This window comes from Oncorhynchus clarkii, chromosome 33 (assembly GCF_045791955.1).
Source record: "Oncorhynchus clarkii lewisi isolate Uvic-CL-2024 chromosome 33, UVic_Ocla_1.0, whole genome shotgun sequence".
Taxonomy (NCBI): domain Eukaryota; kingdom Metazoa; phylum Chordata; class Actinopteri; order Salmoniformes; family Salmonidae; genus Oncorhynchus; species Oncorhynchus clarkii.
In genome coordinates this window covers 17,538,907-17,558,491 of record NC_092179.1, presented here as the reverse complement: position 1 = coordinate 17,558,491, position 19,585 = coordinate 17,538,907, and the positions used below count along the sequence as shown (strand labels likewise).

Sequence of the window (19,585 nt, the reverse complement as noted above, 5' to 3'; positions counted from 1 at the left end):
TTCCCGCACAGGCATGTCACCTGAATGTCTAAGGGGAGAATTGATGGGCGAGGGAGCGGCCAACCTGTGATCCCCTGGCTCTTCGCCCAGTGCCTCAGGCCCCATGTGACTTGCTGGGGTTCTGTTTTTTGTCATGTGACCCCTTTGACCATCAGGGTTCTGAGTAGGTGCAATCCGAAGGTCAACCCTGTTACGACGGTACAGTGATCCATTCACTTCGACCAAGTAGGAGCGTGGTGCCACTTTCTGTACACAGGATCCGAGTCTCCAGAGGCCTGTCCGGTCCCCTGGTAGTGGCTTCATTCGCACCGTTTCACCCACCCTGAGCTCAGGTAAGTCTTTTGCTGATTTGTCGTAGATGAACTTGGAGACCTGTCTTCTGTGACGTAGCTTCACCAGCACGTCTGTCACCACACATGGCTCCAGGAGAGTGCTGGCTACTGGCAGAGCTGCTTTTAAGCGCTGTGCCATGAGGCGCTGTGCCGGGCTGCTGTCCATGCCTTCTGTCGGGGTATTGCGCCACTGCAGGATTGCTTTCCAGGCATCTTTGCCCTCTCGCAGAGCCTTTTTGCAGAGGTTCTTTGCGATTTTTACTGCGGACTCTGCCTTCCCATTAGCTTTTGGGTGTCGTGGTGATGAAGTGACGTGCTCGAATTCCCATCCTGCAGCAAATTTTCGGAACTCAACTCCGGAGAATTGGGGTCCATTGTCTGAAATTACCCTATCTGGCTGGCCATAGCGGCAAACTGAGCCTTGCAGCATTTGATCGTTGTCTCTGCTGAGAGGTCGGGGAGGAGGTCGATCTCCCAAAAGTCTGAGTAATGATCGACTACCAGCAGAAAGTCATTGCCACTGTGCTGGAAGAGATCTAGACTTACTATCTGCCAGGGGCGCATCGGTAGCTCGTGGGACATCATCGTCTCTCTCTGTTGCTCAATGGCATATTCATTGCAGATTGTGCATTTACTGACATAGTCTTTAATTTCACTCTTCATTCCTGGCCAATACAGTGTGTCACGTGCTTGTCTGTAACAGGCCTCACCTCCTATGTGACTTGAGTGCACGCGTGCCAACATCTCAGGGCGCAGAGACCGGGGAATAACGACTCTCTGACTCTTGAATATCACTCCCGTTTTGAACACTGAGCTCCTCTTTGATTGGCCAATATTCTCTGACGGCTAAAGCAGTTTCTTCCCTGCAGTCGGGCCAGCCCATCAGAATCACAGACCTCAATGCCTGGAGTTGCCCGTCCCTGTCTGTGTGCTGTCTGATTTGTATAAGGCGCTGGTCCGTAACATTAAGGTAGTCAGCCTGGTTGATGTGTTCAACATCCACTTGCTCTGTTTGTAAGCTGCACACTGCGTGTTGTTCATGCATGGAGCGTGTGTGAGTGCCTGATGCAGTAGCCCTGCTGAGCGTGCCACTCACATACATCTCTGGCCCTGGCTTATACACCACCTTGAGGTTGTAGTTTTGTAGGGCCAGTAGCATGCTCTGCAGTCGTTTTGGGGCATTCAGGAGAGGCTTGCTGAATATAGCAATAAGGGGCTTGTGATCGGTCTCTGCTGTAATATTGTCGCGCCCGTACAGGTAGTGGTGGAAGCGTTGGCATGCAAACACAATGCTGAGGCACTCCTTCTCTATCTGGGCATAGTTCTGCTCTGTTGGGGTAAGTGCCCTAGAGGCGAATGCCACAGGCTGGCCCTCCTGCATGAGGCAACAGCCAAGTCCATACTGGCTTGAGTCACTCTGAATCGTGACAGGTTTTGACACATTGTAGTATCGCAGTACAGGTGTCTGGGTGACCAGTTGTTTTATTTCCCTCACCGCTGCGTCATGTTTTGGGAGCCAATGCCAGATGGTGTCCTTGTCCATGAGCCTCCTCAGTGGCTCACACACTTCAGAGAGCCGCGGTAGGAATTTGGCCAGGTAGGTGACAAATCCGACGACGCGCTGCACTCCCTTCACGTCAGATGGGTGGGGCATTTCCAAGACAGCCTTCACTTTTTCAGGATCCGCCTTCAATCCGGTGGAGGACAAGATGTGCCCATGAAAGCGGACCTCTGGCACTTTAAACTGAAGCTTTTTTATGCTTAGCCTTAGCTTGACCTGTCTGCATCTGACCATCAGGGCCAGCAGCTTGGCGTCATGGTCACATTCTGCCTCCTCATCACTGTCCCCACAGCCCACTACGAGAATGTAATCTGCTATGGGTTCCACGCCACTAAGTCCCATCAACAGCTCATGCTGTTTCCGCTGATACACCTCTGGAGCCACGGAGACACCAAACGGAAGCTTCAACCACCTCTTCCTGCCCCAGGGTGTCCAAAAGGTGGTCATGTAGCTGCTGGGCTCGTCGAGCTTGCACTGCAGAAAGGCATCTCTGGCATCCACGAGCGTGAAGACTCTGGCCTTTGGGAGCTTGTAAAGAACATCCTCCAACGTGGGCATAATGTAATGTGAACGTCGCAGAGCCCGGTTGAGGTGTTTAGGATCAATGCATATCCGTAGCTTGTCTGGTTTCTTGACGATAACCATATTACTTATCCAGTCCGTAGGCTCGGTGACGGATATGATGTGGCCATCTGCTTCGTATTTGTCAAGCTGAGCCTTCGTAGCTGCTTTCATGGCCACTGGTACATTGCGGGGTGCACACTGGACAGGCTGGATTTCTGCGTCCAACTCAAAGTGAACTTCCCCAGGAACTGACTCCTCCTGTTTGCAACGACCGAAAACATAACGCTCGTATATGACGTTCTTTGCTGGCGTAAAGTAATGTTCAAGAGCATCAAGAATAGCTATAGCGTTACCTTGCTGTGCTGCTGTTAGGTTCAGGTTGTGTTTGTATACGTGTCGGCATTCAGTTCCCATTATAGTCCTCAAAGTGGCAGCCACTACCTCATCTTCCTTTTCCAGAAGTCCCGTTGCTAGCGCATAGTCCTCCCATTCACCTCTAAACGTATCCCAGTTCGTGCTCCAATCCCCACTGAGCTTCATAACGGCGGGAGGGGGAATGTTCGCTGCCATGTCTAACCGGTGCTAACAACACTGAAGCTAACTAGCAAACTCACTCTAGCTTAAGGCCAATTCCGGGCGAAATTTTACACAAATAAGCATTTGTTTGTAAACCAGAGCAGGTGACTCTAATTTGCGGAAAGCATGGTTAGTTATCCGACTCTGACACCATGTTTGAATGCTAAATGACGAGACAGAGGCATTGATGCGAGTAACCAGTCTTGTTCAGTACATCACAACACATCCGGGTATCTCAAGCACCCCGGTAAAACCCAAGAGTTGCAGTAATGAACAACAGATGGCATCACTGTGCCACACACCATCGCCTGGTGGCATGACCTCTGTATTTTGTCAGAAAAAGGTAAAAACTAGTGGCCCTGTGCGATTGATGGGTGTGTCTGTGTCCAGGCTCATTTTTACATTTTAGTAATTTATCAGATGCTCTTTATCCAGATTAAGGTTACAAGCCTTGCTCAAGATCACATGGGCACATTTTTCACCTAGTCTACTCAGGGATTCGAACCAGCAACACTCTTAACAGCTAGGCTACCTGCCGCCCTGGCTCCTTATTGTCTTACAATCAAGTTATAAGGAATGTTGCCAAAATGCTGTCTGTTGCCATGAGATACCGAAGAGAGCTAGCCTAGCCTGAAGATAGGGATGAAAGTTATTTTAGTATTTCCCTGGCCTCCCTTCCTTTCTGCTTTGCTGATAGTGTTGTTGCTGTTTATATGCAGGCTCAGAAGTAAAAATGTACCCCCCCCCCACACACACACACACACACACACAGTAAGGTAACTGGTGATGAATTTAGCTTTTATTGATGACGAGGAAGAAGAGGATACATGCGTCGTCATGATGGTCTCTCATAATACTGTCTCTGTTCTGTGGCTGAGAGATTATGACATAGTTTGATGCCTGCAGGCATGTTTGTTGGAAACATGCAAGAATGGACCTTGAAGGCAAATTGACACACACACACAGAAAAGGCCATGTATACTCAGACTTGGAACCCATAAAGCACTGGAAAGCTACTGTTTGTGTGGGCTGGGAGTATTGATGGAACTTTGGCCATGTGGAGGAGGAATGAGTAGGCCGTAACTCTGGGGTAAAGTGGTCTTTCATAATGCCACAACATGCTATGCCCATGACAGATTCTCACCACTGACATAGTGCTGCATACCGGCTGATAGGCTGCTGCATGATACTTGGAAACATAAAGGAGTTTGTCCAATCAACAACAGACTTAATCATTTTTGGGAGAAAACAAGACTGGATTGATGCACGCATTCATGACGTTCCCAAGACAGGGAATAGATCGATTTGATTTATTCTGAATATGTGTAACCAAATGTTTACTTGTTCATGCTGCATAATGGTGTTATAACTGTTGTAATAGAGTTGAGTTGGTTGACATCAACTGTCATGAGTTGTCATGGCATTATGACACAGAGTTGACATTCGGTTATTGATTGGAAATGCATACGGCAGAAATTGTACAGTTAAAATTCATGCCACCATAGAATGAAAAGACACTTGTTTTTTAAACATACAGTTTTGTATACATTCATCTTTTTTGCAGTTCTATTTAAATCCACCAAGTTTCCAAAATCAACATTTGTACATGACACATACAAGACCGTAAATAGTCAAACATCAATCGAGAAAGAGTATTTTGGATGATCTCTACTGTAATTGAGGCATTGTGTATATGATTGATGTTGAAGTTGCAGTTCCAGAACATGTTTTTTTTACTGAAAATTGAATTATTTTACTCCCCTGTAATTCGTTCACCTCAGTACGCCCCTTTAAAACATGCTGAATATTAGACCTCTGAAACTACAACATTCAGACCTATTGTAAATCCAATTTAATCTGCATAATGCATCTGGGAGTCACTGTGGGTAATGGTATCTGTGGGAGTCACTGTGGGTAATGATATCTGTGGGAGTCACTGTGGTTAATGGTATCTGTGGGAGTCACTGTGGGTAATGGTATCTGTGGGAGTCACTGTGGGTAATGGTATCTGTTGAATGTTCAGATGTAAACTTCAGCTATAGGGTTGGGTTTCTCAACAGAGCCAGGGACTAGTAAAACCTGTTGGACTGGAGCCAAGTGGAATTTGAAATGGGTGATACCAGCAACAAATGCATACATGCTTACATACAGGTCACTGCAAAAATAATGGAAACACTTGAGTTAATAAGAGATACAAAGCATATTGAAAACAGGTGCTTCCACATAGGTATGGTTTCTGAGTTAATTAATCAATTAACATCCCATCATGTTTAGGGTCATGTATAAAAATGCTGGGCAGGCCATTATTTTGGCCACCATGACTATGCCCCCACAGGATGACAATGCCCCCATCGACAGGGCACGAATGGTCACTGAATGGTTTAACGTGCATGAAAACGATGTAAACCATATGCCATGGCCGTCTCAGTCACCAGATCTCAACCCAATTGAACACTTATGGGAGATTCTGGAGCGGCGCCTGAGACAGCGTTTTCCACCACCCTCAACAAAACACCAAACGATGGAATTTCCCATGAAAGAACGGTGTCGCATCCCATCAATGGAGTTCCAGAAACTTTGCCAAGGTGCACCGAATCTGCTCTGGCTTGTGTTGGCCCAATGCCCTATTAAAACACTTTATGTTGATGTATTCTTTATGTTGGCAGTTAGTTACCTGTACATTGGGACATATCTACATAGCATTTGCAGCAATGCAGTTATGTCTCAGTAAACAAAACACTACCACCGGTGTTGTTCTGTAAAAACAATTCTAAATGCTTAGGGAATCTGGCCAATAGTTGTACATGATGTGGCATATTGGTGAGTGTTGGGGGATGTTGTGCAGTAACAGCACAAAGGGCATTCATTGGTCTATATCGAGGGAGGAACCATCTTATGTAAGTTTCTGTGAAATAACAGATATTTGCTACAACTAAAATAGAAATATGAAAAAATGTGTGGAAAATTCTTGACAAAAATTCACTAGAACCCTATGTCATAAAACTGTCATTACTATGACATAACAGGTGTTATAAGCAGACTTAAACTGACATCCGTTATGACTGCTTATAAAATGTCTTCATGACGAAAGATTTCCAGTAACCTATAGCCAATGACCATTTACCAGTTGGACCCTTAGGTCGATTTGAAAACCCTAGTGCTACTTTCTCTCTCTGTCTGTCTCTCTCTTCTACCTCTCTTCAACAGACTGTAAACATATACCTATCAAAGCATGCTCCCTGTAGTCATCGTAATGTGCGTATTCTCATCACTTTCAGTTCAACCAGACCTCCCCTCTCCCTGCTCCCCTTTTACAAAACTCAAGACAGGCAGTCAAATAGCCAGTCACAGTGAGCAAGGGGAGGGGTGTCATGCCTCTAGGGGACACAGCGTTGTTTCTCTCTTTCTTTCAAATCCTCCCGCCTCCCCAACGCCGGCCGACAGACAGACGGAGACAAGACGGCAGTCCTTCCTCAGCTGACGGGACAGACCGAGCAGAAGGAGGCAGGGTTTGTCTTTCACTGTTCCACCTGTAGACTACTCGTCTCGCTGACAGGCGCTTTGATTCCTTTCATCTCCCCGAACACCAGCTCTGTATAGGGGGATGGAGAGGGGGAGAGAGAGAGAGAGAGAAAGAAGATGCGGTGAAGAAAGAGGGATGAACAAAAGGTGAGCAGGAAGAGAGAACATTTATATCTGGTCAAGAACACAGCAGAAAATAACTGTTGAATCTTTAAAAAGGAAAATCCCTCTTAACCTCCTCCACTCCAGCCACCTTCCATCTCTCTCTCTCGCTCTCTCACCTTTCCACTCCTCTAGTGTGCGGTCCTTGCTCTCCAGCGTCTGGTCGTAGGGCAGGGCCTCTGGTTCGTCATCCGGGTCGTGGTACTGGGAGAAATAAGGGTGGGAGAGAGCCTCACTGGCAGAGATACGTCCATCACAGTCCAGAACCAGCATGCGCTTCAGTAGATTCACAGCTGAGGGAGAGAGGGAGAGGGAGGGAGAGAGAAGAATGGAGATGCAGAGAGAAAGATGGAGACTGAGATTAAGATGCAGGCACAAAGGGAAAAATACTAACAAAGCTGCCTTATGTAATCCATAGCCTTGGTTTAAAATTTGCCTCCAGCAAATTCAGTTATTGGGTATGACTCAGTCTCACCCATTGGGTTGGCTCCTCTGAATATCTTCTCTAAGTCCTGCTGGGGCATGAAGGGTAGAGACTGGATATATTTCTGAGCCTATGAATAGGAAGCAATGTACAACGACACACGTGACAATGTGTACAGTACATTGCAGGGCCAATTGATCCATCAATTGAGAAATCAATCATGCTACAAGCAAAATATTGAATAATCTATCATCAAATTAGTCAATCAATTACACCGATCAATGGATGTCAGGGGATCATCAGTATCATTAAAGCATTGCTATAGCTAAATGATCCATTCAACTTTCCCATCTCTCCCTCTATCTCTCCATCTTCTCACATGTTCAGAAGAGATCTTCTGTAGAAGGTCAGGGGTCGGGGTGCCCACCACCTCCATAATCCTCTTCAGCTGGTCGATATCTTAGATCAGGAGGGGTTAATTAAGGGCCATGATGATCGTGAAAAAGTCATTTGATTGGCAGGACCAACACTTTAGGTAGAACAACTGACCGAGGTTAGGCATACTTGACTTTGCTAGAACAGTGTTCTAGTGTTCGTTTTATGCAGACAGCATACTCCTACATTTGAGGACCCAATACAGACATACAAAGCAGTAAATCACATTCCTATTTGTTTCAGTCTTTAGACTCTGTACAGTGACAGCCAATACAATTCAGTCCATTGTGAACTTCCTTTCCTTTCAGTCACTCTCAATACACTTCCCCTTCAGACAGAAAGGCTATATCTCTAGATGGGATTGTGATGCAAATATGGGAGGAGCTGATGTGTGTCCATAGAGCAGTATTGGTGGTAACAGCGCTGGAGAGTGGTTGTGGAGTGTAGTACACTCAGTCTCAAGCCATGTCCGTGTTAGTGAAAGATACAGTCGTTGCCTGGAAACAGGACCTTCCCCTTCAGCAGCTCTCCCATGATGCATCCCACTGACCAGATATCCACTGTAACAGAGGCGTTAACATTCAGTCGTCATAACAACAGGATTTTACGATTAGCCATAACGGCACAGATATAGCTAGCTGATTTCTCTTTCTGGATAGAACTGCATGATGATAGAGTATGTGTTTGGTTGTTATATTAGAAGGTGTCTGGTAATGTGTGGTGTGAAATTAGAATCTTGGTTTTATGACCATTTTTGGGTTGTGTGAGTGTGGATCTGTACCTGTCTGATTGTAGTGCATCCAATTAAGCATGATTTCTGGCGCTCGATACCAGCGAGTCGCCACGTACCCCGTCATCTCATCATCCGTCTGTCTGGCCAATCCAAAGTCAAGGATCTGGGGGAGAGAGAGACACAGGTTGTCATGGTGATAGCCATTACCGAGTTGGGGGGGGGGGGGGGGGGGTTGTGTTGTGATTGTCTGAGGCGTTGAGGAGTTGGGTGGCTGGGCCACTGGTCTTACCCTCAGCTCGCAGTCCTCGTTCACTGCCACGTTACTTGGTTTTAGGTCCTGTGAGACAGACACATAAAGACAGAACGTTCAACACAAAGACTGTCTGAGGGACGGGAAAAGAAAGGGAGAAAGAAAGGGAGAAAGACAGACAGACAGACAGACAGAACAATCTCTCTAACAAACTCACACAATATGATATGATCTACTTTCACACATACCGGTACATTTTAAATACAGAATGCCTTTTAAAGCCAACAAAGCACTTTATGAAAAGAGGGGATGAGGAAAAATGAAAAGAGTGGGCAAGAAGAGAAGAGGAAAGCCACCACTCACTCTGTGGATCAGTCCTGCTGAATGGATGTACTGTTCAGGGGGAGACGGAAAAGGGACATGGTAGCGGGATTGGGGGAGGAGTGGGTGGAAAGAGGAAAGAAAGGAGAGAGAGAGAGGTCAACAGTGTATTCCAACATTGGCCCCTGTCTAAAGGGTCTACATTTTTTGTTCATTCCTTGGTAACTAGGTTTGCTAGTTACTTGGCTGGCTGGTCAGTCCCCTGTTAACTGTACTACCTAGTGAGCCAGGCATAATGTAGCTTTCAAACTTAGCAGTATATCCGAGTTTATAATCAAATGTCAGGGTGCAGTATATATACCATTTCAGAGGATGTTAATTAAGGGATTTTCTAGTAAATTATAGCCAGTAGTTTTATAGTATAAAAAGGATCATCATGGTGTTTGAGGTTCAATTGTGGCACATTGAAATACTTAACAGTTTCCTTTGAGTTAAAACAATTATTATCAGGGAAGGTTGCTTTGTACTGTCAGTGTATGGGATAGTATGTATAAAAAAACATGTCTAAACATGATACAACTACCTTGAGGCCTCTGAGCAGCTGGTAAATAAGAAACTGCACATGCTCATCAGAGAGACGCTGGAATTTGACTATGTTGTTCAGGTCTGCCCCCATCAAGTTGGTTACCAGGTAGCTGGAAAGAGGAGAAGGAGGAGGGAAAAGGAGGAGGGGACTTTTAGAACAGTGCGTGGAGATGTTCCATTTCAGTTAGATAGTACATGCCTTGAATCCTGGTGAAAAGCTCTATTTAAATGCAACATGTTATCATCAGAATAACCATGACAGTATAATCACTGTATGGGGTATGTTGGACATCCTAGTGCTCTTTCAGTAGTCACTCACACTTCATGGAAGTCCTCTAGCGATGCAGCAGGGGAGAATACATCCAGTAGTCCTATTACCTGTTGAGGGAGAAGGTTGATGCCAAAGAGTTACAACTCTATTGTGCATTATCAAGGCAATTTTGGTCAACTAGCCAACAAGGGAGGGCTTCAACAACTCCTTACTCACGTTCTCATGTTTCATGTGCTTGAGTAGCCGGAGCTCACGGTACGAGCGCCTACTGTGGATAAGGGACTGGAAAGGCCGAGACAGCTTTTTCACCGCCACCTTCTGTCGTAGCCGCACGTCATATGCTGAGCTGTGTGTGTGTGGGGGGGAGATGAGCGACAGCAGATTACAAAATGAAATGCATTGCTTTTAAACATGTTGATCATTAAATGATTAGAATCATTATTGTTTCCTTTGAAGTGCAAATGTATGTCTGAGTAGTGTACTGGTGTTGCGCTGCCGTCTTCGTTGTTGACAGTGTTATTTCTACTTCGGCAGCATTTGGTGCAACATCTTACTCAATTCCGATGTTGCACAGAGAGAAGGAGTGTTAGGGGAAATGAAAAAGATACTAGGCAATAACATTATAGAGGAATGAAGAGACAAAGGAGTGTACTGTAGAAGGAGTAGAGAAGGTCAGAGAGAGATTGAGGGAGAGCAAGAGATGAGGGAGGGGACAGGAAGTACCAGACAGGAAATAAAAGTGTTTGAGAAATCGAAAGAAACTGGACAGAAGGAAAGAAGAAGCAGTAAAGGAGGTGAGAAAGAGGAATTGTGAAGTAAAGAGGAAGGAGAGGCAGCACAGAGCCACAACGGCACGAGAAGTTAAAACAACCACGTAAATCACTGTCATTATCAACCTGACCTTTAACCCCTTTAACCAGCCTGCGAGGAGCACTACACCATTACTATGTTGTTACCTGCGGCCTGCCACGTGTACAACACAAAAGGCCATGCACATACCTGAAGGCATCGCCTTCAGACAAGGCCAAGTGCATTCATTTCATGCACAGCCACAGAAGCACCTGCTGCTTCCCCAGATGCCCCTGTTAAATGTTAGCCAAACAGGCAGCTAGCATACCATCATCTTTCCATGACACAAGCCAGACCTCTCAGTCACACACACACACACACACTCTGCCATCTCATCTTCCATACATGGCTGTCCACCTCACTGCCCACAACTCCACAGGCAGGCTGTGCATCGATTTTTACAACTGACTGTCTTCCATCTCAGAACGTTTTATCAGCCGTTACAGTAATGCAGCGCAATATCTGATGCAAAGTCATTTGGATTTCTCTCTCACTTTCTCTCTCTCTCTTCATCTAGCTATCTATATTGACTTTAGACTTAAGCATATGCAATCATTCAAAGGAAATAGTGGGGCATACATGAAAGCATCTGCCAGAGCATCTTGTTTGCACCTAGAATTTAAAATGAAGGATGCTTGCTTTTATTCTCCAGCATCTTGCTCCCCACAGCATGTTAACACTGATAGACAGTTCCATGTACTTGAGATTATATTTCATGTGTGCGTTCATCCGAGAGCTTCGGCGGTCATCGCTTGTCCTCTCACGTTGTAAACAAACTCTGCACAACAGTGTCGGCTAAATGGCACCGCAGCGACATGATAATAGCTCTTTAAGCAGCCAAACCCCTACAAATACCACACACTCACAGTAGCCATGATTTGCATAGTGTTGCTGCAACAGTTGAAATGGGCACATGGAATTGAGTTATTTTGACTAAATGAAGCATTCATGATGCAAGCGCAAACATTTGCACAACGCTATATTACTGTTACATAACGTTACACCAACAAAGAGTTTCCCAGTTACATTGTGAAGAATATGTTCAGTATCATGGTCAAGTTCTAAACCCATCAGTCAGAACGAATTAGAGTTATATTATTGGCCAAGACGTTCCAACTTCCTTTCAGGAGACCGATGGAAGGAAAAGTAACCATTGAGATTGAATTAGGGGTTTGCAGTCTGCATGCTGAGCGGGAAATGAGAAATGATACGACTTGGGAAAGCGAAGGGAAGTAGCAGTACGATGTCTCAAGAATGACAAATATTTTCATTACGCGTGACTGGTGTTTTGCAGTCTATGAAAAGCTTTCCAGTTATTGGAATAAATTCTATTTAAAGTAACAACCACATTTGTGAAAATCTCAGACATTCCAATGCATTTTAAATGTGCATTTTCATTCAGATATGAGTTTTGGTGCCTGCTGGTATAATGATGGAAAACTAATACATGTGTCTATGTGATGTTCTGCATGGTATGCAGTCAATGTGTGATATTAGTCTGCTTTAGTGCATGTACAATAATACCTCTGTCTGGTGGCTACACCATTCAGGCAGCTTGGCTGGCTGCATCACCGCTTGGTATGGCAGCTGCTTGGCATCCGACCGTAAGGCACTACAGAGATTAGTGTGTATGGCTTAGTACATCACTGGGGCCAAGCTAACCTGCCATCCAGAACCTCTATACCAGGCGGTGTAGGAGGAAGGCCCTAAAAATTGTCAAAGACTCCTGCCACCCAAGTTATAGACTGTTCTCTCTGCTACCACAGGGCAGGCGGTACCGGAGCACCAAATTCTAAGACCAAAATGCTCCTGAACAGCGTCTACCCCCAAGCCATAAGATTGCTGAACAGTTAATCAAATGGCTACACTGACTATTTGCCAGGGGTGTAAAATACTTTAAAGTACTACTTAAGTCTTTTTTGGGGGTATCTGTAATTTACTTTACTGTTTATATTTGACAACTTTTACTTTACTACATACATTTTCCCTGACACCCGAAAATGCTCGTTACATTTTGAATGCTAAGCAGGACAGAAAATGGTCCAATTCACACACGTATCAAGAGAACCTCTCTGGTCATTCCTACTAAACACAAATGCTTTGTTTGTAAATTATGTCTGTTGGAGTGTGACCCTGGCTATCCGTAATTTAAAAAAAGACAATTGTGTCGTCTGGTTTGCTTAATATAATGAATTTTACTTTTGATACTTAAGTGTATTTAAAACCAAATACATTTAGACTTTTACTCAAGTAGTTTTTTACTGGGTGACTTTCACTTTTACTTCAGTCATTTTCTATTAAGGTATCTTTTACTTTTACTCAAAGTATGACAATTGGGTACTTTTTCCACCACTGCCATTTGCATTGACCCCCTTTTTATTTGTACTGACTCTGTTGCACTGGGTCTATGCCCACTCACTGGACTATACCCACACACTCACACATACTACACTGACACTCCAACACACATACACACTGAGTACGCTCACACACACCAAACACACACATACACTCACAGATAGACACACTTTCACACTCATCACATACGCTGCTGCTACTTTGTTTATCACCTATCCTGATTGCCTAGTCACCTTTACCCCTACCTACATGTACATACTGTATTACCTCAACTACCTCGTACCCCTGCACATTGACTCGGTACCGGTGCTCCATGTATATATTTTTCTGACTTTTTAACTCCCAACCCCCTATAATATACCTTCCCAATTCCCAAACCCCCACCCCTCTGCTAATCAATCAGCTCTGCCATGGAGAAAACAGTGACAATGACTGGAGCACAGCCTGAACAATGCAGGGCTCAGAGGGAGAGAGAAAGAGAGAGGGAGATTGTGTGCAAGAATGTGAGTGTCCTTGCTGGCTAGACTGGTACTATGAGCAGTGGTGCCATTTTGTAGGTGTAGCAGATCACACGACTGCATTGCTCTGCATCTTGGTTGATGGTGTATTAAATGTGTTTGTGAATCCACATAAATAATGAGTTTTGTTTTTAACTGTAGAGAATTGTATTAGTCAAAAGAAGCAGACACAGGGATGGTCTTTGTTTGAATTGTTGCTATGCTATCATGTCTATCTACTCAGCTTCCAAGGTCTTTATCAAATCAAACAGACATAACTGTACCGACTTCACCAGGATTACTCAGTGGAGTAGTAAAACACTGCAGTTCTTTCCATCAATCAGCTAGGCTAAACTTCCATTAAATCTAATTGACCAATAAAGGCTTAGATATTGCTTGGGCTAGCATGTAGTTTCTGTGCCTCCCTTCTCTTCCATGTCTGCTGCATCACAGATGTCTGATGTCTGTCTCCCTGGGCTGATCCTCAGAAGATCACATCCTCACTTCCCTCTGTCCTAGGAGATGCAAAAGCATTGGCTTGACAGGCCATGGTTGGCTGTTTTACCAGCATATAAACAACAAAGAGAGATGTGCCCACAATGTAAATCTAATCTATCTACCAGTGCTTTTATAGTAAAAGCAGACATTGAAACCGCCAAGCACTTAATTTCCCTTCCCATGCATGGATCAATATGGATTGCGTGTATGACACTCAAGCCGAGGTGCACACATCACCATGACACCTCGCCATGGCAACGGTGTCTCTTCTCCCGCAACAGACAAAGAGTGATCCAAAATTAAAACAAGGAAATATTGCCCAACCCACTTGTGAGAAAAAGGAACATGTTCATGTGGAAATGTAGACTATAAGAACCACCTCATTGGGCTAGACAGCGGTGTGTGTGTGTGCGTGAGAGAGAGAGCGTTTACTGTATGGGGAGGAGATCAGGTTGTGAAATTGAAGTCTGTTATTCGGTCAAAAGACTGGTAGTCATGAATACAATGTTGAGATGTATTCTAAGAGGCCCCTCTTCACTGTCTGAAGTGAACATATGCATATCAAAGACAAAAGTCCATAACAGCACAAATGTCTGAAAAAAACTAAACAATTCAAGATATTTGCAGTCAGAAACACTGAGGTGCCCCCTAAACATGCCCATGGCTTTACAGATGTGTCATGCATCCTTCAGTTGTTCAGTGCAGATCCCCCCAAGTGCTGTCCCTGTTATTAATAGCCCCCAAAACCTTATGGAACTAATGTATCCTATTGAGAACTGTCACGATTCAGAGGATCTCCCGTAGCGCGTGGTTGCAGGTGCGATGCGCCGATAACTCCTAATTGTTTCCTCTTTCGGTATGGGAATCGTATGGGGCAGACCGAATCAGCTATTGTACATGCAAAGCTTGAGGTGTTTAAAGCCTCCGCACCGAGAGGCAACAACTGCAGACAGTCTGCCGTTGGTGTGATGACGCCCAGTATTTGGGAATGGTGTCAACGACAGATAAACCAATCAAATGGAAAACGAATTCTTTATGACAGCATCATATTGATACAAATAGAGTAGTCTAGTGAATCCACATTGAACAAACATGAAAATAACATTGATGACTTTCTCGTGCATAACAACTAACTGCGCTGCATTAACATAAATTATATTAAATCAGCCTAATAACTGCCTCAATAATAACAATAGACTGGTAATTGCACAATAGTAACGAGAATAGGCTATACATAGGCCTATTGTTTTTCCAATATTATCCAATAATGCATATTCATAATACAAATCATACGGCTAAATGATGTTTTCCCTCTGCATTGTATTGTGTTTCTGGACTTCTTTGCAGCCTCGCCCCTTCCTCTTTCATATAGCCTACTCACCATACCGAACCGTAGGCCCCCGAGCCCACGGGAGTCAGGTTCTGGTACCGCTCGGGAACCTCCCATACAGTCTTGTTCAGCTCCTGCCGATAGTAGCCTGGTCTGGCCGACATTTTTACCGTAAATAAAACGAGCTCTCAGTACTGGACTGATTGCTCTGTCTTCACAATCCGCGGTAACTGTCTCCGAATGAGTGCACAGAGGGGAGCTGCTGACTCTCTTTCTCTCTCTCTTCTCTCTCTCTCTCTCTCTCTCTCGCTCAGTTCAATTCAAGGGCTTTATTTTAAAATTAAATTAAAATTGCCAAAGCAAGTGAAGTAGACAAACAAAAGTATCTTTCTCTCTCTCGATATTTCTGTGAAGGGGGAAGTGTAAATAGAGAGATAGGGCTGGTAATAGATTCTGAGCACGATGTCTCAGACATGGGGGGTGCTGAGTGGAAGGGGGGATGAGATAGGGGAGTGATTCATCTCATTAATCTATTAGGATAGGCTACTGCAAATAATAGTTACCCATAGCCTATGTAAACTTTTTTTTTTTTTTATGAAAATGGGATTATGTCTCCAATGCATGTTTTTGCAAAGCTCAATGGTTCAGTTGATTTGAGTTTATGGCACCTTGTTGCATCAATATGGCCATCAATGCAGCCGTGTCAATTTCACAGAAGTCACAGTTATAGCATGAAATGCATACATAAATACCAATATTGTCATTATAACTATGTAGCTGTCTCCAACAATAAGCTACAGTGATCACACAAAAGCTAAATACTACATTTTAATTTTAATAATATTTTCTTTACTTTTATCTACTCTACTTTTAAACAATCAAATTAGTACAGTTAATAAGTCATAGCCATCCATGGTTATGAGTAAACATACAGTAACATTAAGTAATATAATGTAATAGTAAAAATAGTAATAATAATTCTAATAGTAATAATAGTAATAGTGGTTTAATAATATAATGAATTGAAATGCAGGGCCTTTCCAGACCCTGACTGTCTGCAGACTGTCCAGGCTGCCATGTAGAGCCCTCTAGTGGAGATCTGTTAAAACATCACATACAGGATAAGAGGACATTGATGTGTCTTTAATGACTAGACCTTGCTATTTTGTTTTTGCTTATTCAAGACTATTAAACAACAGTATACTATTGGCTACAGTAAAAGGCAGAAAATAGCAATTCAGATAGTAGCCAACTGTAGAGAGGGGGTTTCTGGGATGTAGGTTGAGCCTTATTCAATAGGGAGGTATAATCAAAGCATTGCATAAAGTAATACATTCCATAGAGCTGACATGAGAGTCAAGACAGTAAATCTCCATTCCGCAGTAAACCATGACAGTTCTATGTAACATTGGTCTATCTGCAACATTCTGAGTGTTCCACCCCTCTGAACAAGCCCCAAAATAGGAGCTTAAAAGTTGAGCAACGCACCTTGACAGATGAAGGGTAATTCCTGATGACAGGAAGCATCCAGCCATTTCAGTTCTCCGTTACCAACCCGGACCATCTTACCACAATGGTAATTGATGGGGTTGAGGGGGAAGCAGCTGTGCCACTCACTGTACTTCACCACCTTATCAACATCACTACTGGTCCACAGCCAGGGGGCATTCCACTCAAAGATGGACCTCTCCAGACCAATCCACACTTCCCCACATTGCAGCTCCACGTTGGCCAGGAGCTGGGTCACGTCAGCATGCACAGTCTGGTTGGTGATTTGCACCAGGTTAGACTTGGAGCCACGACTTTTACAGAACTTCAGGGAATTGATCCAGCTCTTGGACTCGTTGAAGAAGTGCAGGTAATCTGCATGGACAAGACAAACACACATGAAACTGCACACGTTAATGCAAGTTAATAAACACAAAACCACAAATACACATACACTTTCGGTCTTATTTGTCATTAAAACGCTCACAATTGTCACTTGTGCACCCAATTGTCACTTGTGCACCATGTCTGACACTCACTAGGATGGAGTGGAGAAGTTGTACTACTGGGGGAGGATGTTGGCTGATTGTTTGGGGAGGTGAAACCTGATGAGGTCAATTGTCCACTGGAAGTTGAGGTTGGTAGTGTGGTGGACTGTCTGTCAGTAGTGGTAGTTGGTGAGGTGGTGGACTGTCCATTAATAGTGATAGTTGGTGAGGTGGTGGACTGTCCTTTACTAGTGGTAATTGGTGAGGTGGTGGACTGTCCATTAGTAGTGGTAGGTGGTGAGGTGGTGGACTGTCCCTTAGTAGTGGTAGTTGGTGAGGTGGTGGACTGTCCCTTAGTAGTGGTAGTTGGTGAGGTGGTGGACTGTCCATTAGTAGTGGTAGTTGGTGAGGTGGTGGACTGTCCCTTAGTAGTGGTAGTTGGTGAGGTGGTGGACTGTCCCTTACTAGTGGTAGTTGGTGAGGTGGTGGACTGTCCATTAGTAGTGGTAGTTGGTGAGGTGGTGGACTGTCCCTTAGTAGTGGTAGTTGGTGAGGTGGTGGACTGTCCCTTACTAGTGGTAGTTGGTGAGGTGGTGGACTGTCCCTTACTAGTGGTAGTTGGTGAGGTGGTGGACTGTCCCTTAGTAGTGGTAGTTGGTGAGGTGGTGGACTGTCCCTTAGTAGTGGTAGTTGGTGAGGTGGTGGACTGTCCCTTAGTAGTGGTAGTTGGTGAGGTGGTGAACTGTCCATTAGTAGTGGTAGTTGGCGATGTGGTAGGTGTTGTGGTAAACATTTCTGTAGACGGAGGTCCAGTTGAAGTAGGGCTGGTGGTTTCAGGTGTAACAGGAGTGTTTAAATCCCCGGTGTTGTTAAGTGGATGTTCATCTGTTAGAATGAAGTAGAATACATTTCAGCACATTTGAAGTTTCCTGTTTTTATAATTGACACAAAAACAAAGTAGGCCTAATCTTTATAAAATATTTCATCACATTAAAACTAGGATTTTCTTTGTGTAGATTCCATACAACGTATTCATGGATGATGACCATTTAGTTTGATAACAATCTCACAAGGTTCAACTTACCTCCATAGCAAAGGAAAGCACTTTGACGAGAGCAATCTTTTGGTCTCCATTTTCTGTTCAGCTGTACACAGTTTCCATCTATCCTGGTGTTTTCCCATTGCTGAAATGGTTCTCCATTTGACCATTCCCATTTTGTGTTGCTGTTGTTGTGCTTAAGTCCAATCCAGGTGTCCCCTTCAGTCACCTCATCAAAGGCTTCCTGTTCTTTCTGGTTAAGGATACTTGCCAGATCTCTGCCTTTGCTCTTGCAGTCTTTCAGAGCATCCTGCTGCGTCTTTGTCCCAGGCATCAGCTCATACACCGTCTCTGTTGTTCCATTACCACGATGAACTTCTAGGAGGGAAGAAGAAACTGACATCAGATTTCATGAGACCGTTAATGACTTCACACAATAAGAAATAATTTGGAAGTTAAAGATGATAATCTAATTAAGTGTTTGAGGTCTGATTAGATGAAGAATAGAGGTTTTGAGTAGGTGTTGTCAATCAATCCCATTTGTTAAATGACAAGTTGGATTTTCCATTGATAAAAAGAGACAGTGAGTGATTCATTCCTTACCTCGTTGACACATATACTGTCTTTGAGTTGCACAAGAGACTGGTTGCCAGTGAGATGAAATAGACAAGACACAGTCATGACCCCAGTTATGGCCACCAAAACCATTTTCCCAGTTAAAGAACATGAAGTCCTCTCCATCAGACCACTTCCACTTTTCAGTTGAACCAGGCCTATGGAGCCCAATCCACACATCACCGATGAAATTACCCAAAGAAGATTGAATTGCCTTCCAATCCTCTTCTGTGTGTATGATGGACAGGTTTGTGTAGTGTTGTCTGCAGTACTCTTGTGCTTCAGTCCAGTTTTTCTCCTCAAGGACGAGGCTGTACTTTTTGGCTGAGTAGGTGACTGTTTTAAATAGAGAAAATGCTTATCAGACTGCTTGTTGTATTGAGTGGCAAACATTACCATCTTTAGTTACCACTTTCTATTGTAAAATACAGGCAACACATTTTTGTAAAATCAGTTTTGTAAAATCATAAATACATAGGCTACAGACTCAACTATATATACTTTATAGACTGAGTTTCATCACAACGTCTACGCTATCCTGTTTATTAGTGTCACGATCATCGAAATGAGCGGACCAAAGCGCAGCGTGAGTTGAGTTCCACATATTTTAATACAAAGTGAAAAAAAAAAAACATAGCGCACTGGAGGTCTGGTGCGGGGAGCCGGCACAGGTTTCACTGGACTGAT

The 19,585-nt window shown here is 44.2% G+C and overlaps 1 protein-coding gene across 2 annotated transcripts; it reads right to left on the bottom strand.

Moving 5' to 3' along the window:
- Nucleotides 1-3,814: 3,814 nt before the first annotated feature.
- On the bottom strand, nucleotides 3,815-15,666 carry LOC139393280 (mitogen-activated protein kinase 11-like). 2 transcript variants are annotated; one of them, XM_071141800.1, is made up of 12 exons: nucleotides 15,320-15,666; nucleotides 9,953-10,082; nucleotides 9,785-9,843; nucleotides 9,464-9,575; nucleotides 8,923-8,952; nucleotides 8,599-8,646; nucleotides 8,358-8,472; nucleotides 8,065-8,136; nucleotides 7,521-7,600; nucleotides 7,193-7,271; nucleotides 6,837-7,010; nucleotides 3,815-6,625 (listed from the first exon to the last, which is right to left on the bottom strand). In XM_071141800.1, exons 1-12 carry the CDS (start codon nucleotides 15,430-15,432, stop codon nucleotides 6,552-6,554), a joined length of 1,086 nt encoding a protein of 361 aa, XP_070997901.1. In that variant the 5' UTR covers nucleotides 15,433-15,666; the 3' UTR covers nucleotides 3,815-6,551. The 2 variants fall into 2 exon arrangements, with proteins under 2 accessions (XP_070997901.1, XP_070997900.1); XM_071141799.1 differs by having other exon boundaries at nucleotides 6,550-6,625; nucleotides 8,358-8,646; nucleotides 15,320-15,518.
- Between the last annotated feature and the right edge of the window lie 3,919 nt (nucleotides 15,667-19,585).